The sequence below is a fragment of the Arvicola amphibius genome, chromosome 1, assembly GCF_903992535.2.
Source record: "Arvicola amphibius chromosome 1, mArvAmp1.2, whole genome shotgun sequence".
Lineage (NCBI taxonomy): Eukaryota > Metazoa > Chordata > Mammalia > Rodentia > Cricetidae > Arvicola > Arvicola amphibius.
The window spans coordinates 127718930-127743842 of NC_052047.1; the positions used below are offsets into that span (position 1 = coordinate 127718930).

The following is a 24913-nucleotide window of genomic DNA, read 5'->3' on the forward strand; positions in this document are numbered from 1 at the left end:
CGAACTCCGCTGGCAGCCACACCCCCAAAACACCATACTTGCTGTCTTTCCCACCCCTACCCTGAGTCTACCTGCCACTTGAATGGTGCACACTCACTGCCATGCCAGGAATCTGGAGTCCAAGTGACACTGACAGCTCTCATACCTGTAGCTCACCTTCCCCAGACTAAGGAAAGATGCAAACACGGCCTACACTGTTCCCGCCATGCACATGGACATGCTGCCAGACACACGTTGTTCTATTACCTCCTTCCTCTCAGCTTGGTTTCCCCTGGCTGCCCATGTAAGCTGGCTTATCCAGATCCTCCAGCACCCCCTGTTCACCTGTGACCCGCTGCCTCATGCAGAACACTATCATAGAGAAGTCTCCACTTAGTCAGGGCACAAGTACCTGGGCCAGCACAGCTAGCTCCTTCCTGTCAGCCACCATATGGCCCCTGACCAGAAACCCACAGAGCAGCTTTCAAAAGCCTCTGCCTGCAATTTCTAAAGAGTTGCTTTGTTTTCTTAACAGGCCCCAAGCTCAACCTCACTTGAAAGTGCCAAGTCATACACGTGGTCATCTTTAAAATGGATGCCTTGAGTCAGGACCAGTGGGTCCTAAGCACCGACAAGCTGACTAAATGTTTGCAGGGTCGTGAGGGCTAGCCAGTTCTTCAATGCCTATCTTCAGAGTGCACTGGGCCCTGCCACTGCACGGGACCTACCTTTGGGTCTTCGTAGTTACCCTTTCGACTCATGAAATCTCCAACGAGTGCCTTGTCCTGGTACACCTCTGCCAAGCAGACCCTGAGGAGGGAAGATCCAGTGCTGTTCAAGTTGTACCCTCTTCCCATTCTGAACGCTGAGGGTATTGGCTTCAGCTCTCTGAGAGCTATGATCTACCTAAGCACCGGGGGACAACTAGCTTTGGGGAATGAGTACCCTGTAGAGAGCTGCACCCAATTCAAGTCAGGCTGGTCAGGCTCACATTTTCCATCCTGGCTTCTATCTTCCATGGGGAGACTGAGGACAATGACATTCTCCTTCAGCCCTACCCCCCATCATGGGGATTTGGACAGGACCAATAGGACCAAGAGGTAGGTGTGTGTGTGTGTGTGTGTGTGTGTGTGTGTGTGTGTGCGCGTGTGTGTGTGCGCGTGCGGACTTGAAACTACTGTATACCACCATTTACTATCAGATTTCCTGGCCACAGCACTGCTGTCCACATGCCGACCTGCCCATGCCGTTGAGGTTAGTGAAACCGGGCTTGCCCAAAGAGAAGCAAAGGAGATACAAGCACATCAGAGAAGCCCGACAGTTAGAGCCTGCCATCTCTGCTCTCAGGGGAAGGAAAGGGCTGGGCTGAGATAGCTGTCCTTAACTTTTCATCATCTCCAGTATACAGGCCAGGAGATCTAGTATAGAAGAGGACAGAACCCCAGGCCTGCTGCCTCTGAACCCTCCTTTTTCCTTTGTTCCAGGGTATGCTTGGAGCAGGGAGCCCAAGCCTCAGATCTTATTCCTTGACAACTCTCTACCACTTTGACACACCTATTGACAGTTCTCCTCTTCTGAGAAGTCAGGACTAGGAGGGCATTTTTCCTGCAGAGAATTCTTTCAAGTAGGAAATAAGAACATTCTACAAATAAGCAAAAGTGGCTTTATACAAGAAAGGCCCATGGCCTGGCTGACTGCAGGTCACAATATGCCCTGGCTGATCTGAAACTGCAACAGTACAGGACATTCTTCTGTACCTGCCTTCCACCCTACCAGCTCTTGCACTGGTGGCACGTTTGTGGGTACCTCCCAGCCTCACAGAATCCCTTGGCCTTCTCTCCTTGGTTCCCTATGGAGAAAGCTGTGGAAGGGTCTGAGGGCCTGTAAAGAGACGGCAGATCAGCCCTGCAGTCAAAAAGATGCTTTGTGATTCCTAGGTACCTGCTGTCCCTACAAGGCCTGTGCTCCACCTGGAAGGACTTGGGGATAGCAGTTCTGCCAAGGGGATACAGTGTTCTTTGTTCAGTGATCCTGGGTCTGTCTTGCTTTTCCCAAGAGTGAGCTCCATGAAGAGTTGTGAGGACTGCTCTGGTCACAGCAGTCCCCGCCCTCCATGCACGGGGACACCAGGACAGATGCACAGCGAGCCTCGCTCTGCACCTGCTCCCAGAGCCACTCCTGGCTCCGGAAAGTCATATCTGTTTCACCTGCAGATTCCAACACCTGGACAGTCACTGTACTCATCACGCTCCACCTGAATCCCACACCCATGTCTGAACAAGGTGGGTAAAGGGGAAAGAAGGAACTAGAAGTGCTGGAATAAGGCCTAGCGTGATCCAGCTGCCAATGTGGCTTACTTGTAGTTCATAAAGGCCTGGGGATTTTTGACTATGTAGCGGGCTCTTCGTCCAACTGAGTGAGATGTCTTATCCAAAGATTCTTCAAAGGTAGAATGCAAAATGTCCCGCACAACCTGCCAGGTGACAAACGGTCCTTTCACCTAGTCCAAACACAGAGTATGACAGTTAGTATCTGCAGAACCCATATATAGGACAGTTAACAGAAAGGAATGGGAATGAATGTGTCTTGGGAGCCTGTTTCCCCAGGGAGGCTCAGCGCGCTCACCTCAGTGTTCACCTACATTGTACCAAGTGAGGTCTGGGGACAGAAAAACAGGACAAATCCTCAATGTTGTATGGGACTGTGCTTTCTGGCATGCTCTGTAAGGGAGACCCTGGTATCAGCTAAGGTTAAGATGCTAAATGTGCTTTGGTAGAGTTTTGTTGCTTTCTTTTGGTATTGAAATAGGGTCCTCTCCTGTGTAGTCAGGGCTGTTCTGGAACCCTGACTCCTAGGAAGAAGGTGTGCATCACCCCTTGCTGGGTAAGTAGAGCGTTAAAGACTGATACATTCTGTGCTCTCAGAGCCATTCTATATCGTTTGCCTTATATCACATCATCTTCCAATACACACACACACACACACACACACACACAATGTATTGGAAGAAACAGAATGAACTAAGATAGTAGAACATGTCAGAAAATAACACATGGGAAAGGGCTAAAAACAGATTTTCCTAACAACACTAACAAGATGTCACCAAGTTCTAGAGAGGAGCAAGGGGCTATGTGATGGGGAAAGGAGGCATGTGAGAAGCAGCTGAAAAAGTTCAGATGGTAATGGGCACCTCTCCATCTTCCTTAGGGAAAAACGGGAATGGAATTTAGGAGAGGGTGGGGTGCAAGAATTAGAGACAAATGGATCAGAACAGGGATGGAAAAAGCAGTGCAGGCCCCCTAACTGGTTTCTTCTGGTTGTCATGCTGGTGACCAGCAGACAGATCAGTCCTTAAGAACTGCTCTATTTGTTGGCATCACTGCCTGCAGTGGCCCTGACCCCGCTGACACAGAGCTCACGTCCTGCTGGCCTCTAAAAAGCAGCACGGTTTAGCTCATGCTTTGTTGCATACTATGCTGGCAGGAAGCACAGAGCCAGAGGTCACGAGGTGCTGTGGGAACGTGAAACACAGGAGCTCTGGCTGGGCTGTAGAACCTGTCACCACTAGAAGCAAGGAAGGGTTTGCTGACTGAAGACAAGGCAGGGGAGATACAGTGAGTGTGGAAGACAAATGTGTAGGGCTATGGCCAGCAAATGCCAATTGGCTTTTGCCTTAGGGCACAGCTACTCCTGGGCCAGGGGTACCGAAACTACAGAGCCGAGGTGGAAATCAGGGGTTCATGGTACAAAATGCACCAAGCCACCATAGACAGACAACACAGAAGGAATGGGCAGCAGACAAGAGCAAAATGGCTCCATCTGCTCTACTGTAGCCAGATAGAGGTGCCCACGCATCTGACTAAAGGCTGGGAGAATGTACAGGCTGGCTGTACAAGTACAAAGGATTCTGGAAAATGCTCTTCTGGGCAGCCACCGGGAGTGGGTAGTAAGTCCAGAGCCATAGCTCTCACAGCATAGCAAAGGGCTGCTCCTGGGGGTTGGGGTGATGGCAGGTACCTTGGTATTGAGGACATTGCTGGCAATTCGGCAGAGCATTAGCAACCCATCCTCCTGCATGGACCAGGAGACACGCAGCCGGGTCATCATCCGGAGGGCATTCTGGTCAGCTTCATCTTGGTAGCGCAGCTTTTTGCTTTTGGCTTCTGGGTGCTCTCCTAGAATCACAAGGGGAGAGGAGAGGGACCTTGAGCCAGCTTTTCTACTAGAGGGGAGGAGCCCCAACCACACTGGTAAGAAATGACCAAGGCTACAGCTACTAGACAATGCCCAATTCCAAACAAGCAAACCATGAAGAGCAGTTCTTTAACGCATTTCTCTTGGGCTGAATGTCATGGATTCAGGTTAGGCGGTGTAAACGTGACCCTCACAGCCAGAGAAATGACAGTGGTCCCATGATCATGGAGTCCACTGGTTTTACCATCCCAAAGCAGCTAGACTGATAGAAAGATGAAGTGACCTTTTGAAGACACAGTTAGAGCCAATTAGGTGGCAGCAGCCTAGAGGGTTGGGGCAGGTTTTTCAGAAGTTTTGAACCAGTGTCCAATATATTGTACAGTTTCTCCCATAGCCAGGATCTATGGGTCCAGGAATCAAGGAAGGGAAAGGGACAGCTCCACTCACTACACACTAATGACCTACTAGGAAAATTAGTTCCTGTTCCTGGGACCTTAAGTTCTGGTCCCAGAGTGGGGACCAAACGGGAGTGCTCCTGCCAGGAGCCAGGACAAACTTGCCATTGAATGAGAGGCTCATCCTTCCCCCCCTTGCCACTCTGGGCTTCTGATGCCAACAAGCTAAGAAAGGAATAACAGTGTTGGGAAGATGATCGATCCAGATTACCAAGGGGAAACTGAATTGCCTCTCCACAATGGAGGTAAAAAAGATTATGTCTGGAGTGCAGTGGCTCTCAACCTGTGGGTCCCCTCTGGCAAATCCCTATTTCCAAAAATGTTTGTATTACGATTCAAGAGTAGCAAAATTACAGTTACATGAAGTAACAACGAAAATAATTTTATGGTTGGGGGTTACCGGTTATCCCAACATGAGGAACTGAGGTCACATTAGGAAGGTTGAGAACCCCTGCTTTAAGGCATCAATCTCTTGGTGCTACCATGTTCTGTGATTAAAGTTAACGGGAACTACAGCCTAACTCAGTCAGGATATCAGAGGGCATAGACCCTTCAGGAATGAAGCTATGGGTCACTCCTCCAAGGAGAGAACTAAGACCTGCTGAGGGGCTCGCTAAAGGCGGAGGAAATACAGAATTGGTAGTAGAAGAAAGCTTGCCCCCGCCGTCTGCTTGCTTTCATTTACCAAGTCCATTTCATCCTGGCATTAGAGCCTACTTCTTTGGGATTCCAGCGTACACTGAAGATGAGCTGAGACATCCAGCCTCATGGACTAAACAACTGGATTCATTGGTAGATGGCCACTGTTGGACTGGCTGGACCACCCCCTGTAAGCCATCATAATAACTCCCCTTTGTGTATTCATTCTGTACGTCTCTGCTCGTCATCGCCTACCAATCTATGATTGTTTCCACTGGGTTGTCAAGTCCTCTGAAGGTGGAGATGTTTCCCAGAACAAACATGTTCAGAGCATAAGTGAGGCAGCCAATAGCTGTCTCCAAACCCTCAAGTATCTGTGAGTCTGTGACCTCAGGGTGCATGCAGATTCTTACACACTACAGGGATAGCAAAGCCTATGTTCTAGGGCTGTCTTGAAGATCAAAAACAACAGTAGGAAGCATATCCTGGGGTCAGGAGGTAAAGATGGGTCAGCAGATAAAGTGGTTTGCCATCAGGTCAACCTGTATTCTAGAATCCTAGAAGCCATGTAGTAGGAGGAGAGAACTCTGGCAAGCTGCCCTCTTGACGCTCACACATTCACTGTGGCTTGCATGTGCACACATGCACACATACAGAAACACACATGTATAAACATGTACATATACATAGGTCAATGCAAAAATATTAAAAGAACACCACCACCACCACCTCCTGCAAAGTCCACCTTGAGGCTAACCTTGACTGCCACTCAGTGGAGAAGCCCCTGAAACTGAAAGCAAAGTGTGCCTCTGGGTATATCCCACAGGCTGAGACCATGACGGAATATCAGAAAGGAGGGAGCTGCTAACACAGGCAGTATAGCATCTCTGCCTCCTGTCTGCCTGAAAGGGAGCCACTCCCTACCAACCCCCCATCCCCACTCCCACCCCCGCCACCATGAAGCTCTGTCTCAACAGCCTAGAAACAGACCATGGCACAAACCTCTCAAATAGAGTCAAATAGATCCTTCCTTCCTGAAGTGGTTGGTATGGGTGTTGTCCGTGACAACAAAAACACAGCAGCACAAAGTGCCTGCTATACAAGAGCTGACAGCGCCATCTATTCCCTCTGGGTTAGGATCTACATACACATCAAGCCACTGCATTTTCCTTCTGAGGAATACTGGTTTATATACTTTCGTGTATCTGAAACAGGCTAAGGTGAGGGCTATGTCAAGCAATGGGATGTTTATTATGAATGCCAGCAACACAAACCAATAAAGTAGTTTAGGTTCTTGCTTAAGTACTTTTCTTTGAAGAATCTGCAGCCATGGTTGGTGTTAAAGCAAATGGCCTACTTAGGAAACAGTCCCCTCAGCACTCACTTCCATTAGAAATACAGTTCAGATAAGGAACGAGACTAGAAAGTGTCAGGGAGGGATGTGCTGGTTCTAAAGGAACAGTGCAGGTTTAAGCAATTCCCAGTTTCCTCCTAGTTACATTTCAACAGGACTAAGCTTGGCCAGATGAGCAGAGGCAGATACTCAAAGGCAAACAAAGAGAAGAAAGGAACTTCGTTTAGACGACAATGGTCTTGCTAGGAAGATTTTCCAGGTGAGATGAAATCAGAAGCTTGCTAAACAGAAAGCTGCTAAAGAGAAAGGCTGGCAAAGCATACAGCCAGAGAAAACTGGAGAAATGGGTTCATTCTTAGATGGGCTAGAGACACAGCAAGTCAGGACTGCAGACAGGATGAACCCAGACTCTGTGGGAATAATACTGCAATGTGCGGGACATACTATGTATGATAAGACTCAGGTCATGAACACCCCCAGGTACCTCTTCTTCTTCGCTTGATCTTTCTGATAGGCTCCTTCTTCAGCCGCTTCCGCTTCTGGTTCTTCCCACCACGCACTTTTCGGTTCCTGCCAGCGGTAGGTTCTCGGTCCACTTCAAACTGCTCCTCCTTGTCAGCACAGAGCTCGGCATCAGCTCTCCCCTCTGACCAGAGCGGCAAACGGCCACTGCCTAGAAATAATTAGAGGATACAACTGCTTAGAAAAGCCCCTGTGGAGGCCGCACAAGCCAGCAGAATCCATGGTGGTGCTGGTCTGAACTAGCCTCATAGTTGGGACGTTCTAGTGTGGAAGCTCGGCATACACACCTCCGGACCCAAGTGGCATTGGGCGCTTAGACAGGAACGTCTGGAGTCTTCCTGTGAGCCCATTCTCGGGGGTGTTGTTCTGAAAGGTAAGCACAGCACTGGGGTGAGCTGAGAACTTCCATGGATCTCCAATCCATTCAGTTCCTGCACGAGCCCTACCCCTGAAGGCAACATGCCACCAGACTTTCTGTGCATCTCTAAAAATGAGCACTCATGCATAAGACAAAGTAAGCCAGAAACCAATGGGAAAGCAAACTCTAGGCTAGGCATGTGTCGCCTCTTAACACTGGCTTCACAAGCTCTCAGAAGTCCTGAGTGGCAGAGGGCCAGAGTTGAGGAGATAGTGACGATGGCTCCAGGTGTTGGGATGGTGTGTCCCAGGAGCCTACCTTTCTGGCTTTGTTGATAATGTAGCTGGTCCAGACCCAGTTGCGCTTCAGGTGTGCATAGAAGCTAGAGTCCAGCCCAGCAGCTCCCAGCCCATCTCCAGGGACTAAGCCTTCATCCACAACTTCTCGGCTCCCCCTGAGACAAGGCAAATAGAAAAAGCCCTTCCTGGTAAGTCAAGAGCCGCCACATGGAGTGGGAGAACCATGTGTGATTGTGTGACAGTGTTCATTTTTCCAGGACAGTAATGAGCAGGTAGAAAGAAAGAGCTTGGAGTGCTAGGTTGGGAAGTTGTTAAATTTTCAGAAATCAAAAAGTTTGATTTTCATGTGAAATTGGCAGCTTCTAAATTTTGACATGGATGGGATTTCAGAAGAAGTTATGTTCAGAAACATGTCTAGGGCCAGATATTGGCCATGGCAACCAAACTTCTGCCTCTGGCTTCCAGCCTAAGTTGTTAGCCAAGGCCAGGGTCACAAGGTGGAGGTCACAGCGGGATCAGGCATCAGGGGGTGGTACGCACGTGGTGTACTCCAGCATGGCACACTTGCGCTCCAGGTTGTGCTTATCCATGGCGCTTTCCTGCTCCTTCCGTAAGCTGCTTTCTGGGTCACTGCCCTGGTCAGGGCAGATCTTCTGTGCACAGGGGCAACGCACCACACCTGGACAACCAAAGCAGGGCTCAGTGACATATTTCCTGCCAGGTGCTGACAGCCAGAGGGAGTGTGAAGAATGGACGTTTGGTCTGTGAGGTGTCCCTACCCTAAGGAGAGGGAGCCATGGTCTCAGGTGAAGCCCTTCTCACAATGGCATGCAGAGAGAGGTGGGGGAGAGAGCAGGTAAAGAAGGTGAAAGCCACAGCAGGTCTCTGATGGGATCTCTACTGGCACAGTCTGTTAAGGATGGGAGGCAAATGACAACCAGGGGAGCCTCCTTCCTGACTGTCATACAGGCACTGGCTTGACAGCATGGCCAGTGAGCGCAGCAAAGGAAGCTCAGGCAGCTTTTCTTGGCTAGAATGATATCTAAGGTACTTTGCTCAGCTTCACTTTGAGACCCTGCACATGTATGCTGACAGTTTCGGTTTAAAAGGCAAAGCATTGAGGCTCAGGGAGACTGTACTTGGCCCACTCTTGTCGTCATTTTTGTTAAAAATGCCATCTCTGAAAGTTAAAAAAAGGGGCCATCATGGAGGTGGGCAACAGAACAAGCAGGGTACAAGAGAGGAAATGGTAAAAACAGGGGGTTTTATTTAGGGCAGGGGAGGGGGATAAATACAGAAGGAGGGTGTAATAAAAGTTGTCTGAAAAAGTTATAAGGAATTATCTAAGAACACATATAATACATGCAAGTCTGTACATTTACATATAGTTTAAATGCAATAATCCCTTCTGGGCTGATAATGCTTCTTTCAAGAGCTATAGACTAACAAAAATCCCAACACCAGGTATGGGAAGCTTTGAGTTGTTGACCAGTATTGTCCAAAAAAACTTCTAAAACATTATAGGCTATTGATATTGCCCTTGGTAACCTCTCAGAGGTGGAAGATAAGTCCCTATTGCTGAAGACACCATGTACTTTGGGTACATGTGCATGGCTAGATCTGACCTGAAAGCCTGAGGACCAGCTTTCATGGTACCAAGAGGCAACATACAAGCTTTCAGCTACGATACTACAAACCCATCAATGACTAGCATGGCACGATAACTCTAAGGGGGCAGTACTGGCAAACATACTTGGCAGTAACCAACAGCTCTCTAGTTGGACGTAAGGCCTACTCAGAAAGGGGGAAATATTCTTGGTACTAGAAACCTAGCCAACCACCCAGGGCTAGAAGACATAAATCTTGAAGGAGAACCTACAACCTCTCCTTACTGATATAATCCTGACTACACTCTGAAGAATTATCTGTATACACTCACATAGAAATACAGTTCTCACCTCTCATCAAGGAGAGATCTCTTTTAAAACAAACAAAGACCATTATAACAAGCTACAGGCAACCCCAATCAGTTCCAACTAACACATCTACAGCACAACTCCTGCACCGAGGCTCAGGGATCACTGTGGAAGAGGAAATGAAAAGACTAAGAGGCAGGAGAACAGGGAGTTTGTTGCAAGATGAAGCCTCACCAGCATGACTGCCTATAAAAGACCTGAACAAGGATGGCACCAATACCCACACTAATGTGGAAGGGGAGGAGGAAAGCTTAGGAGGCCTCAACTCTTAAAACAAAGAACAACAGGCAACTAAGGAGTGCTGAGAGCAGGAGAAAGCATTTTCCTCAGGGAAGGGTGCACCAACTGGCTATCCAATAGAAAATGATCAGCCCTAAAAACATACATTCAAGTAGTATCATATAACCGAGCAGGTTGTACTTATATACTTAGGAATGAATGGCATGTGCACACACACACAAACATATATTAAACAACAACTCAATAAAAAGTAGCCACGAATTTGAGAGCAAGAGGTGGGGGTACATGATAGAGGTTTGAAGAAAGAAGGGGAAAATGATGTAACTATAATCTCAAAAAATAAAAATATACTAAAAAATAAATAAAACTTAAAAACAAATGCCCTCCCTGGGCCCAGGAAACAGCACTCTAATGTGGTGTTCAGGTGACCTGTGTGCATGCTGGCATTTGAGACACCCTACTTCACAGTGTGACAGCGTCCTATGACATAGTGCTTCTCTACGTTACTAGGGGCAGAATCTCCCCAAATGTTTGTTGAGACAATGGATGTCTGATTAATGACTGCAATAAGCCTGTGACATCTCTGCTCATCTAAGAGAGACAAAAAAAAAAAAAAAAAAATGCAAACTGTCAGGCCTGAGAAACTGATGCAAATTACATACTGGTTCATAAAATTTTATATAGGTATAAACTACAGGGGAATTAGAGCGCATTAAAAATCTAGTGGTAAGAGCTTCCTTCACTTGTGAATCCCAAAGCATCACTGAAACATACTGCAGTAAGATCTGTCTGGACTCCTTAAAGCTCCCGAGAGCAACAACACACTACAGTGTGGGCATTCAGTAACTCCACCAGCTACAGTCCCTCTCTAGGTGTAAACCCTCTCTAGAGTTTCCCTCATGTGGAGACAGAGTTCTGATGGTGTCTGTGGGGCTTTGCAGTAGGAGCTGTTCTTGCCCATGTACACTGACAGGATATCCGCTCCAGAATGGCACTTTGCAATACTCTGGAGATGTGCTAAGGACATCATGGGGGGAAACAGGATGGGGACAAAATGCTAAACAGGCTTTCTGAGAAAGGACACTTAAACAGCAATGACCATCATAGAAGACAGACATTCAGGGATAAGATTGCTGAGCCCAGCACAGTCAACCTACACACTAGTCCATAGTTTCTTTCTGCTTTTCAAATGATCCTGCACTTCCTACAGAGCCCACAAGTCTGCTCCCAACCCTCCTTCCACTCTCAGCTGCCATGCTCCTCCATCGCCTCCCTAACACACTCAAGGCCTTGGCTCAGGCCACTTCCTTGCCTTGTGTCTTCTCCAGTCCCAGTGGCCTCAGGCTATAGTGCTCAGCTCAGCAGTGGTCTCCTTAGGTGAACCTCGGTCCCGTTACCATGATCTGCAGTCTACACCTTAACACACTCTGGGTCTCTCTTGAACTCCTCCCTCCCTAGAACACAAGCGCCATGAAAACAGAAGAGATGACCTGGATGATGCTGGATAAATACTGGCTTGTACAGATCCTATGCTTGGATGGGGCTGGAGCCCCAGGGACACTCCAGCTTAAGGGAGTGGTTTAAATGACAATGAACTCCATGACCCCTAGACTCTCTTCTGGCTCTGTATCCTTGACTACACCAAAGGGAAAAGATGCAGGGGCCTAGCAAGCCAGGGTACCTAGTGGGGTGTTGAGGCAGATACACTGCAGATCAAACCAATAGCTTTCCACATCCTGCATGGAGTCCAAGACGTAGAGACGCCTCTCAAAAGGCCGGCTGCTGTGGGCCAGGTTGTAATGTGGATCACAGATGGTGGTGTCCACAATGACTGCATTCTTCTTCAGGAAAACGAAGACCTGCAGAAGACGCCCATCAGGAGAGGAGGCACACAGCATCAGCACCATGATGCTTGGGGGTTGGGTTGACATTCAGGCCCACCTCACTGGGCTGACAGCACTACCTGGTCTTTATCCTGGAACTTCTCTGTGGGTCCAAACTGTAGCAGCCCCATGTAGCACAGTCGCTGCAGGTTCTCCACCACCGAAAAAACGTACCGCCTAGAACAGAGGGCAGCTGGTCCCCCACCACACAGTCCACAGAGCTCTGAGGCCAGGAAAGGGGATGAGCTGTTCCTCTTTCTTACCTAGTCCCCTAGAGCACTGAGGCCCACAGTCATCTTGGGGCTTGATTTGGAAAGTAGATACAAGGAAACAAACCAAAACACTCTAGTAGCTCTAATTCTTTAGCAGCAAATTTTACCTATTAAATCAAGTAATAAATATACCAGCTCATGTCTTTGGTGACTAAACTACTAAGAACCTTGAGGCTGTGCAGCCTAGCAGGCAACACCTTTCACTTTTCCCAGGTCTGAGCAAGCACTTGGGAGCCTACCTTCTGGGATTTACTCTCACCTCTTATACAGGAGCTGCTGCCGGATGTGCCTGGGGAGGAAGCGGATCAGTGTGTGCTTCTTCAGAGGGTCATTTAGAAAATCCTCCAGGTTGTCCACCTGCAGAGATCACCTGCAGGTTCAGCTCAGCCACAGGGCTCACGAGAAAGCACTTAACACTATGACCTCCCCAGGTCTGCTTTGAGTTTCTGTATCTACCCTCCCAGCACACGCAGCACACAGCAGAGGGCAACAACACACGCCAGGCCTGTAAGAAGGCACACAGCTGCTAAAGCCCTTCCTGGAGGCAAATGGAGCACACTCACACCAGGGAAGGATGACTGCTAATCCCCTAAGGTCAGTGATTTTGCCTGAGGAGAAGTTTCTGGAAGTATCCACTCACACACCCACTAAAAGTGTCCAACAACATTTCATCTGCCAACGCAAGAATTGGAACTTCAATGTCCCCAGGTAGAAAATATACTGCTAAATTGTGTCAATGGAGAGGACATACGAGTGTAATTGCAATTCAGTTAAGGACACACACATGCACGTACACACTCACAGGAAGACTAGAAGAAAATACACCAACAAAATGAACAGTGAAGGACTCTGAGTGATAAGGTTTTGGGTAATTTCTATTTGCTCCTGTTTTGACATTTACCAAACTTCTAAAAAGTGTTTTACCGTTGCAGCATATCTATTTATCTTCTTACCTCGTAAATGGTGGACACCTGAAGTACATACTACCCACCCACCCAGCCGGTTCTCTTATCAGTTCTAATCTAATCTAATCTAATCTAATCTAATCTAATCTAATCTAATCTTTGGGGAATAACAAACACCTGAAATGTCTTCCCTTGACTGGCCATCTTGCTGCCCACCCACTACCCAGTCGTCCATCACCTGGGAAAGCCCCAAGTACCTTTCCCTCCATCATGTGAATATAGGCTTCTAGCCCCGCGACCCCACATATGACCTGGCCCACAGGTACCTTGTAGCTCACTTGAACAATTTGGACAAAGATGGAGAGGGGCAGGCAGAGAAGAATGTCACTGACAAGAGCCCAGCCAAAGCCGAAGTCCCTGTGGATCGGGATGGGAGGGACGTAGCGCATCCACGAGATTTCATCCACGTACACTAGGAAAAGCTAAGAGTCACTCCAAGCAGATGGTATGCTTAGGAAAAACTGTCTCTCCCTGCCTTCCCCCATTACAGGTCTGTGGTTTGCACTTACTTCTGTTCCCCTTACATGCCCACACCCAGATGTAGGCCAGTGGCTCTTACCTATCTCTGTGGAGAGTTCCATTTCTGCCTCCCAGGAGCTGCTTTCCGTGTTGTCTCTGGTTTCAGAGGTGTCCCAGTCATTTCCAGAGGAGGTCTGGGCCCCTGACCTGCTGGACTCCTGCTTCCCTGTTTTCCTCTCACTGTGGTAAGTAGGCTGCTCCCCAGTGTGGCCAGCAGGATGACCGTAGACCAAGTACCACAAGAATAGATGCATCACCCGAAGGCGGGGCATCTTGGGAAGGAACCCTATGGAGCGCCCGAGTCCAGGAACTGTAGGGAGAAAGGTGTGGGCAGTGCTAGAGCAACCCCAGACTGTGTCGGGTCCAGTTCATTCCACAGCTACGCAGGGTCTAGGTGCCAGGGAGGTGATTTATCTACCACTGTGCAGAACAAAGGTGGCAAAAGTGACTATGAAGCTGCTCTTTACCTATGACAGGTTTATAATTTTTGAGTGGGGTTATGCCCATTTTCTCCTCCGTCTTTTTCACCCGTCCGCTTTCTGACTTTAAGGATGTGTTCGGGTCAGAGTTTCCTGATCCACTTGGGACCTCTGGCTCTTGGCTTTCCTCTTCTGCCTCCTCTTGGGGTGCTGGAGTCTGTGGAACTTTAACCCTGCAGGCCAAATGCAGGGTGCAGAAATACATTGGAAACAAAGGCAAGGCTTATCTGCCAGGCCTGGGGTTTCAGACTCAACTGATCATGGGCCCAGGCAGATGACACAAGTAAACAGTGTCTAAAACATGAAGCAACAATGTGGAGGAACCTTCAGAGGCTACTTGCCACCAAGAAGGGAAATAAGTCCAGTGTGTTAGGTCTCAGACACCTGCAACCAGGAACATAGAAAACTAATGGCAAATGGTTCAGATACTGAGACCAATCACTGAGGTTCAACCTCCAGGGTGGCCCTCTGTCCACCAGTAACCTAGCCACCTTAAAACTTGCTCCCTCATTGTAAGTATTCAGCCTCTTAGGCTAAGATGAGTGAGACATTGGGAAAACAAGTACAGTGATTTATGCCACGATGAGACTGAGCTCCCTACAGAGAAGCATCAATAAGAAGTGCTCTAACTGGCTACATTTACCAGATGGATAAGCATTAGGGCAGGTGGTGTGGCTCAGAGGGAAAGTTTTGGCCTGGCATATGCAAGGCCCTGGTCCCATCTCCATCCAAAGAAAAGGAAAAAGAATGTAAGTTAGAATAAAGAATACTAGAAGTTCAGAATTGGATCACCATGTAGAGTAGATGGGCACAAGTCACAGCTGCTAGACAACAAACTCAGAATCTCATGCAGGTGCACAAAAAGCCTTCAGAAGCTGCTCCACTGGTTGCAGGCTAGAACACAGACCTGGGCAGTGTAACTGTGAGTTCTTCCACTTGCCTGTTTGCTGTGCTGGAGTTGGAGATCCGGAAGCGAACCTGCTCAATAGCACTTCTTACAAGAGGGTCATTCTGGTCCATGGATGGGTGCACGACCAGATCCACCTGTGGGGGAGAGGTTGGAGTGTCCCAGAGGGCAGGGCAGGTTTGAACTACGGTTCCACAGCAAGATTTCCAACACACCCACAATTCAGAGAGAGGAGGAATACATGGCAGACAGTTTACTGTTTCAGCTGCAAGAATCAGAACTCCTTTGTGGACCATGGCACCAAGTCTTGGATCCTAAGCCATTGGTCCTGCACTTTCCCTGGCCAGGTTGCCACATCTCACCAGCTCTTCTGATGGTGGGGCAGCTCCCACACCTGCTCTACTGAGATCCCTGACAACCTGGAAAAGCAAGTGGGGCATAAGAGCAGTCTCTCTGGCTGTGTGTTGCCAGGACCCTGGCAGTGTGCCTCTGAACATGGCAGAGGATGGAGGGATGCTTTGTCGTTACTTCCCCAGGCAGAATGGTGACAGTGGTTGCTATTTCTCGGATAAAATCTGGGAGTGTAGGAGTCAGGACACTAACTTTAGCACTGGCAGAAGTGGCACAGGCAGGGGACAAGACAGGTCATGAGTGATGAAGCATGACGGACTGGGTGCCCAGGAGTCGCTTTCTATGCTGTCATCGCAGAGTGAAGGGCAGCAGCCCCACCCCCACGGTCCCAGCTCACCATTCTTGCTGGTAAAAAAGAAATCTCATGCCTACCTTGATGGAGGATTCCCATTGGCTAATAAAGAAACTGCCTGGCCCATTTGATTGGCCAGCCCTTAGGTGGGCGGAGTAGACAGAACAGGAAGAAGGAAGTGAGGTAGATGGCTCAGTCAGATGCTACGCCTCTCCTAAGTTAGACAGACCACCGTGCCTCTCCTCAGAGAGAAGCCAGACGCGATGAAGCTCCAGCCCAAGATGGACATACGCTAGAATCTACCTGGTAAGGCACCACTTTGTGGTGCTACACAGATTATTAGATATGGGTTAGTCAAGAGTAAGAGGCTGAAAATAATGGGCCAGGCAGTGTTTAAAAAAATACAATTTGTGTGTTGTTATTTTGGGGCATAAGCTAGTCAGGAGGCCGAAAGCAGGGCGGCGGGAATGCAGCCCACAGCTCACTACACTACCTCTACACTGCATCCTATACTGCTGACTTCTTTGCAAACGACAGCCAATTAGGCAGCTTTTCAGAGAAATGAAAAGTACTTAGAAATGGCAGCTCCCATTGCCCACTGTCCCAGAGCAGCAGCAAATTCTTTAACAGCCTCAGGGTTAGGGCAAGATGCAGGTATAGGGAAATGGGCTCCAGGCAATCACTGGGAAGACAGCTACTGGCAGCCTGTGCCAACTCCTATCAGGAATCAAGTCTCAGTGGTAAACTTCAAACCCAGTTCAAAAGCATACAGCTCTCCATGCACTGCCATGCAGCTGGAGGTTTCATTTCTGTGGTTATGTGACCCTAAACATCGACCTGACATCCTCATCCCCTCCCCCAGGCTTTATCATTACTAGCCTTCTAGATTAGCACTGGAGAAGTCAATCCTGAGGCCAGATGTCTTCTCAGGCCCAAACTAGGGGAGGACTTGTTGTCCTCAACAGTGACAACAGTGACATCAAGGCAGTCCAACAGAGTAGCTTCTGAAAAACCTGCTGAAGTCATGGGTGTCCCTGCTGATGGGGCCTTAATATGACCTTCAGTGAGACGGATTGGCACATGACTGACTGCCACTTAAGTGGATTCATAGCGGGCAGCTGTGGAGGAAGGAGCTAGGTCAAGGGGACCTGATGGCTTTATTTTGAAGTGACTTCAGCAGATAAAAAAGCCCATGAGTTCTGTCTCCATGCAACAGCAAACTATTTCTTAAGTTTTTTTTTTTTTTTTTTTTTTGGTATTACTTTGTATATTAGAAGAAAAAAAATATGTAAAAGCAGAAATGACCTTGCCTATGTATGAGAGAAACAAAGTATCAAAGCAGGGCTCCCTTACAGCTGAGATGGAAAATCCAGTCAGGAATTAAGGGGCTGTGAAGACAGCCTCACGGCTTTCAGCCCTAATGTCCAGCTGTGCCATCCCAATTACTCTGACCCTGAAAAATTGATGCTGTAAAATGTGTGCAGAGTTGCTGAGCTATAGTTGCTATGGGAACAGCTCCCATCACAGTACCACAGAAAAAGACACATCCCACAGACTGGCCACCACCCTTCCACTGTCTCTGTGGAGAAGGTTCATGCATTCCTAACACTGTCCTACTTAACTGCACCAGGCCTGCTTCCCTCCTCTTCCTCCAGGCTGGCCAATTCACTGCTCTAAGGCTTAGGTGGCTGCTCCCAGCTGCCATGGGACGTTGGCAGGATCCCTGCCCTCCACATTAAGAGGCAGAATTTGATGTCCCAATCACTACAGCAAAGGATCAATCAAGACACAACAATGACAAGGGATACTAGGTCAGAAAGTTTTCCATAGCATGAGGTTGGCTCTGTGGGCATCAGGAGAAGCCCAAGAGATTACCTTCTTCTTGATGCCATCTTGAATGACCGTTGTCCGATACAATCTCAAGAGACCCTCCTCAGACAGGTTCCGCACCAAGCGGATAATGGATTTCTTACAGCACTTGGTGGAGACACCCTCTTGCTTCTCCTGGTCCATGATCATCTTCTGAATCCTGTATATCAGAGAAGGTCACATTCCTATTTCAACATGCAGAGACACAGAGAAGTCACAACAGGTCTGTTGGGAACCAGGAAAACTGGGAGCTCTTCACATGCTACATAGGGGAGCCTCTTAGAACATGAAATTCCATCTTTTTAGAGTAAACAAACTAGCTGAAGTCAGGTCACTACCCACAGCAGCTCCACAGCACCAGAGATCACATGATCTGACCATGAAAAGAAACAAGGGAAGGGAAACAGTACTAGAATGAAAACTGTCTTTGCCAAGGCTGCATGCTTACTGAACACTAGCTAGGCAAAGCTCTAGTCTCCCACTGTTCATGTGGTCTGAAGCTCTTTTCCACTCTTCTACCGACCTCTCTCAATCTTCTGACTCACTGTGACATTTCTAGATACTAATCACAGTAGAGCAAAGCCAATATAGACATCAGGACGCCCAGATAAACTTCTCAGGGCACAGAAGGGATCAAGGTGAAGATCTAGCTTATGAGGTCCCTGTCCCCAGTCAGCCAGAGACAGAGTAAAAAGACCCCACATCTGTGACCCTGAAAATGCTGACCCCCCAGAGTGGTGGCTTCTGGAGCTGCAAAGACCAGCCCTTCTTTCCTTAGCACACAGCCCCGCCTGTGCCTCTTGCTACGCCACTACCTGCAGGTTTCTCAGTTTCCCTTCCCTTGTAGCGATTCCCCAGTGTTAGGGTTTGAATGAGACATGCCACCTACAACTCATGGGTTCAAAGACTTGGACCTAGAAGGTGGTGATACCGGGAGGTTCTGGAAACTTTGTAAGATGAGGCCTGGCTGGAAGTAGGTCACTGGAGATAGAGCTTGCCCTCTTTCTGCTTCTTGGCTGTCAGGAGGTGAAGAAGCTCTTGGCTACAAATTCCTGCCACCACACACATGGAGCCAAGAGACCAGAGAACCCCTGAGCCAAAATAAATCTTCCTTCAAGTTATTCTCAGGTACCTGTCATGGTCACACAAAAGTAACTCACTTAGGTATGGAGAGAAGTCAGTGCAGGCTCCGTGGAGTCTAGTATTTTAATTCTCAAGGTCTACCTTCCCCAACAGCAGGAACAAAATCTACACCCTATTGACCACAATGGGACACCATAAAATGCACACAGTGAAGCAGCAGCTCCGAGGCCTTTCAGTCCCTTCTCTGGCTGGTAAAGAGGGCAGTGACAGAGACACTGGCACACTTACGTGAATAGGCTCTCAATCAGGCGGAGGTTGGTGACAGCTTCTATGATCAGATTCCTGCGTTTCAGCAGTCGGTATGTTTTGTGAGGCTTGTCCTGGCCTGGGCCATGCCGCCCGCCTTTCTGGGAGCCACCACTCTCCTACATAACGAAAACCCAAGACCAGGGGTCAGAAAGGGTAGGACCAGATAGACACCACACCTGAGGGACACACTCCCCTTTCAAAAGTCAGGTCCTGTTATTCAAGCAGAATCCACCTGGCCAGCTCCCTGTACAAGACCCCACCACCTTCTCAGAGGTACCTGCCAGCTGATGATCCTAGGTGACTTTGGGATCAGCTAGTTTCAGAGCAGGAGTTGGGCATCACCTACTGCAGCACCTCCAAAAGCAGACAGTAGTTCCATGTCTACCTGGCTTCTCCCCAGTGGGAGGGAAGAGCCCAGCACCCTTGCCGAGGCTGCTGTCAGGCCATGGAAAACTCAACAGCACCTTCATTACTTTTCATGCCCCCAAGAAGGAAACCAGGGCTCGAGAGGCCAGGACCTGCCCAGTGCCCAGGGTCATAGAGGATGAATGTGCACATGCAAGGCGCTGGGACAGGCTTCTGACTCCAACACCAGCAAGTTTCTGGAGGCTGAGGCAGAGCAGGCTGGGAGTTCAGACTAGGCTTCCTGGGGGAAAGATGGAAGGAGGGGACAGGAGCCTGTGCTTTTCCCCTCATTCCTGACCAAGGCCCAATTCACCGATTTTTTTTTCTCTTTCAGGTTTATTTATGTGTATATATGTGTCTGTTATATAGGGACAGATGTCCAAAGAGGCCAAAAGAAGGGGTAGAATCCCCTGGAGCTAGAATTACATGCAGTTGTCAGCACCTAGTGTAGGTGCGGAGAACAGAACCCAGGTCTTCTGTAAGAGCAGCAAGTACTTTTAAGTGCTGAGTCATCTTTTCACCCACAACTTCAATTTTTTAGAAGATTGTATTAATTTTTGTCTGAGTGTTTGTAAGTCCTGCATGTCTGTGTATCGCATGTATGCAGTACCAGAGGAGGCCAGAAAAAGACATTAGATCCCAAGATTGGGGTCACAAACAGTTGGTTGTAAGCTGCCACAGAGTGCTAGGATTCAAATCCAAGTTCTCTGCCAAGAGCGGCCTGTACTCTTAATTACTGAGCCCTCTCTCCACCCCCTCCTCTCCTTTCATTAAGGTCTCTCTATCTACATCATGTGGTAAAGCCAGAATACGAACCCTGAATGGAAAGAGAATACCTGATGATATCATGTGGCAGCCACAGGGCATGTTTACCTGGGTGACTACGGCTTAGTGTAGTACTTCAGGAATGGGAATGTATCCCAGGAAGCTACAAGTTGGTGCTGGGATGACAATATAAGAATGGCTGGGCCTAGCCTGCTCCCTTGCCCACCATAGGTGCTCCAGGTCAGACAGGGTTCTCTCACACTAGGGAAGGAAGTTTCGAGGATTTTAGAACAGTCCATCATGATCAGAGCAACATTTTGGAGGAAACCACCCCAAGTAACTAGAGGCTGGAGAAGAAGCAGAGCTGTGCTCTGCCAAACCAGAGCGCCGTGGCTATAAAACGAAGTGGTTTTATCAGAAGGAGTGGTGCTAGGAGAGAGCCCAGCAACTACGCCCTGGGAGGAAGACCTGTTCTTCCAGGAGTAGAGGACCTAAAGAAGGCCTCAGGAGGCACTGAGAAACAGTAAAGTGTGGAAAGAGTCTAGACTACAATCACCGAGTGCCTGACTATTCCGAACAGGGCGTGACCAATGCCCAGGCTGCTCTTCCAGCACAGAATGGAAGCTGGAACAGTGCCCGTGCTTCACTCCTGCAGCAGGCCAGTATCCACCCCATGGCACTGCCTTTCATCCTCACAGACTAGACTTCACATGTCCCCTCTGGGGCTGTGAAACCGGAATCAAACAGCAGCAAGATCCACCTGGCCACAGGTCTGGTCCACACCAGGAACCAGATCCTCTACTCTGTTTCCAAAGCAGTGGCAGAATCGGAGGCATCTTCAGGTGACAAGGGACATGGCAAGGTGAAAGCTATCATGTAATAAGCAGGGATTTCTGTGACTATTTTTTGTTTGTTTGTTTTAGTTTATGGAGACGGAGTTTCTTTGTATAACAGCTCTGGCTGTCCTGGGACTCAAATTATATACCAGATTGGCCTTGAACTCAAGAGATTCACCTGTCTCATCTTTTCAAGTTCTGGCATTAAAGGCATGTACCTCTACTGCCTGGCTGGCAATACACTTAGGGTTTGCCCCTGTGGTATCAGTGGTACTTGGACAGGTGACATCTAGCCAGAAGGTACAATTTTCCTTTTTTCTTTCTATTTTATACCAAGTGATACTGGCCTAGCATTGAAAGCAAGCTCTCAACTTTGGTTGTGGCCATTCTAAGTCACATGAATTATTGCTTTAAGACTGTCTGACATCATTCTTGAAGCTAAGGGCATGGCTTAGTGGCACTGCACTTGTCTAGCATGCAAAAAGACCTGGGCTCCATCTCTAGCTCCAAAATATAAAGAAAAATTTAAACGCGGTGTAACTAAACACAGTGGCACCTGTCTGCAGTACTCAGGAGGCCGAGGCAAGAGTATTGTTTAAGTTTAGGAGTTGGAGAACAGCTGGGAAACAGTGAGGTCCTGCTTCAAAATAACAATTACGACAACAAAGCATTCTGCCCTCCACCCATTCAAGGTCCTCGATTTATCTCTTATTAAGTGTGATAATCAAAAAGGCCCAGGTACTCACTACCAACTATCTTCTAAGAGGCAATACTGGCGATCTAAATTAACCAAATTTTCCCTCTGAACTTAAGGGAAAAGACCACCTTATCAAAAGTTATGGGAGTTTTGGGAGTGGGCCTAGCATGGGGCAGAGGCAGCAAATGACACTGTGTTACTCCCTGTCATGGCCCACAGCCTGTGCCTGGCAGGTGACCTTCTTACTGTTACCACCTGCTCCTATCCCTGGGATTTAGGTCCAGAACCAAGAAGACTGGTGTCTATCTGCCATAAGCCCTATGGTCGTTACTGACCTTGGGATTATCGAGCCGGACCTCCTCAATCACAGCAATGTCGCCACTGTGATTCTCCATGTTGTTAGGGTCGAAGGATGTATTGAGCTCAGAGGAACTGCTGGTGTTCAGGCCATCCCTAGCACGCGAGCTTCGGCGGGCTCTTTCCTCACCAGTGCCCAGGGAGGCAGCCTTTGGCTTCTTCAGTGGGTGCAGGTTTAGGACTTTCCACCCACCTACAATGAGAACGGGCACAGCTGGTCAGGGGAAAACAAAGAAAAGGGCTTCTCTGCTTAGCAGTCAGAGCAGGCTAGCCCGGGGCCTCTTCAGGCTCACTCTGCAGCCTTGGCGTGCGAAGCTGAACATGAAATTCACAAGTCTATCAACTGTTTTAAAGCAGGATTTCAAGTCATCCAAGGTCATGCACACCTGAAATCCCAGCACTCAGGAGGCTGAGGTGGGAAGGGTGAGTTCTAAGTGGGTTACACAGTGAAGTTCAGTCTCAAACAAGAAAACAAAATACACTGGGTTATAACAGCTCAATTGGGAGGACATCTGAACACCCCTGCCTCCACAGTAGTGTTCTAGAAACTAAACCCTAAGTGGTTCTTGAAAGGACTGGGGGAAGGAATGAAGCTCACGGAACTCTCTCTTTAACAGTAAAACCATGCTGTAAAGAAGGGGTCACTCAAGGAGACTACCTTACAAGTAACCAGGGCAGGGCACACTCACACGACCCTCTCCACACCTGTGACAACGGTGCGAAAAGGACACTTCTAGGCCCCAATGAGGGTAGGACCTAGGGGATCTCCAGGCTGGCTGGGCTGAACAACTGTTTCTTGGTGATGCCCAGCAGTGCCAGAGTGCTTGGCCCTGCCGCCCCCGTATGCTTCAAGCAGTCCTTACCCTTGGCTGGAGTGGAGTGATGAGGCTGAGAGCCAGCAACCCCTGCAGCTCTTGAACGCCCCCGGGACCCTCGGCCCTTACGCTTGCCACTACAGCTGCTCTCCTCCTCACTTTCTGAGTCAGAGAGGAAGGCCTCTTCACCCTCAGGCATGAGGGACTCATCTTGCACCGAGGCTAGGCTCACAGTGGTCAGTAGCTCTCCTCGGGCCTTTTCACGTGCATACTGCCGGCTCAGATCACTCTCCTCTGCAAACACGCAGGAAATGTACTTGGTGGTCCGCTGCCGGCCTTCATCTTCCATGAATCCCTAGGGTAATCACACGGGTTAGAACATTGGTGGGGGGTGTTAATGCCGACAGGTATGCAGGTGGTCCCAGACTCATAGTGCCTTCCTGTCAGAGCCTGCATTATCCGGACAGTGTTTGCTCTCTGAAGCTAGGAGCCCTCAGTTGATAAGGCCTTGACTTGGTCTTCCATGCACTTCTGTGCCTGACACTGGACCTGGCTCATACACCCAGTTAGGATTTGGCTTGTGATGATTATGAAGAACCCAGGGTTCTACACACTGCAGACACCCACAACCTTGGAGACCTGTAGTTTGGTTCATCACCAATCCATGATCATCTTGCCTTCTAAAATAGGAAAGGAGCTTGTCCCACTGCCTATAGTGAGAGAAAGTACAGACTTTCTATGTACCCTTCATGTGCCACGGATAGTGCCAAGGTCCCAGTTATACTTACCTTAACTAATAAAGCCCTGCTTTATGAAAAAATGCCCACAGTAGCCCACCAGAGGGTCTGGATAAGTATCCTTTAAAACCTGTGAGTCAAAGTTCAGTTCACAGGGTGGTACTACTGGGAAGAGGCAGAACCTTTAGGAGGTGGGACTCTAATAGGAGGTCCCTGGTCACAGGGGAGTGCTCCCAAAGGAGTATGCCTCCTTTCTACCTCCCACCCACCCTGACCATTTTCTGTCTTCCTTTGGGCTCAGGATGTGACAGTTTATTCTACCAACGTGTTCCTGTCATGAGGTGCTTGCTGTCTCATTACAGGTTCTCAAGGCAATGAGAACTACTTGATTTTGGACTAGACTATCCAGAACATACCAAATAACCCTTCTCTTTGTAATTAACTGCCTTAGCTGCTTCACTGCCATTACAGGAAGCCAACCAACAGCAGCTTTGAATACTAAGCCTACAGTTAGCTGCTTTGATGTTCTGAGGAGCCAGCAAGTCACACCAGTGGGAGGACAGGCAGCTCTTAGACACCAGCCAGCTCCAGCTGACCGTCCTCACCCAGGAAGGGGCTGCAAGATAGCTGCTAATACCGTCACTCTCCAGCGCCTGGACCAGACAGGCGCTCAGTGAGGGGCAGGCCCAATAGCCTCATACAGGTTCTGCCTCATGGTCACAGTAAGGCCTCTGCTTCTCTGATGTATAATTCTACTGGCACACGAGATGAGGCACCGTAGGGATGACAGGGTATTACCTTGACAACCTTGAACCTCTGAAGGAGCCGACACAGCATTCTCGCTTCCAGCTTTCCCACGTTCATAGCAACTCGGATCTCAGCTTGGGAAATTCCTTTCGTGCCTCTGCGCTCAACTGTGAATAATACCACACTTGAACCCCACCACTGCACAGGGGTAGCTGTTCACAGCTACTTCCCTGCTCCCTTGCTAAGCACAGAGGTGAACTGCCAGACACAGAAAGCACTTCCTCCTCTCTCCCAAGGAGTGCCCCGCTGCCAGGCTGAAGAGTACTACCTGACCCCAAGAACACCGGCAGCTCCTTTTGGGTGTCTGCTCTCTGGCTCCCCATGCTAACACTGAAGGGAAAGTGAGCAGTGGCTCTATTCAAATCGAGGAGGACCTATAAAGGTCTCTAACTCACCTCCATCACTTTTAAGAAGCAGCAGCAGGAAATTAGCCTTCCCTTATAAATGAACATACTTAGATAAATGAAATTTACCCTTTCAAAAAGCATC

At 48.8% G+C, this 24913-nt stretch overlaps 1 protein-coding gene across 2 annotated transcripts in view; it reads right to left on the minus strand.

Annotated features, from left to right (window-relative positions):
- Window positions 1–24913, minus strand: part of Gtf3c1 (general transcription factor IIIC subunit 1) — a 69080-nt gene that overhangs the window by 14473 nt on the left and 29694 nt on the right. The window contains exons 8-26 of one of the 2 annotated variants that reach the window (XM_038321542.2): window positions 24416–24531; window positions 23040–23235; window positions 22044–22258; window positions 18985–19121; window positions 17620–17773; window positions 15075–15178; window positions 14123–14307; window positions 13696–13965; window positions 13403–13548; window positions 12431–12528; window positions 11980–12076; window positions 11698–11875; window positions 8341–8479; window positions 7820–7955; window positions 7431–7509; window positions 7106–7294; window positions 3997–4154; window positions 2337–2479; window positions 708–789 (exon numbers count right to left, since the gene is read on the minus strand). In XM_038321542.2, coding sequence (XP_038177470.1) covers window positions 708–789; window positions 2337–2479; window positions 3997–4154; window positions 7106–7294; window positions 7431–7509; window positions 7820–7955; window positions 8341–8479; window positions 11698–11875; window positions 11980–12076; window positions 12431–12528; window positions 13403–13548; window positions 13696–13965; window positions 14123–14307; window positions 15075–15178; window positions 17620–17773; window positions 18985–19121; window positions 22044–22258; window positions 23040–23235; window positions 24416–24531 — 2822 coding nt within the window. Of the gene's footprint in view, window positions 1–707; window positions 790–2336; window positions 2480–3996; window positions 4155–7105; window positions 7295–7430; window positions 7510–7819; window positions 7956–8340; window positions 8480–11697; window positions 11876–11979; window positions 12077–12430; window positions 12529–13402; window positions 13549–13695; window positions 13966–14122; window positions 14308–15074; window positions 15179–17619; window positions 17774–18984; window positions 19122–22043; window positions 22259–22928; window positions 23236–24415; window positions 24532–24913 lie in introns of both variants that reach the window. The other variant, XM_038321532.2, reaches the window with a different exon arrangement.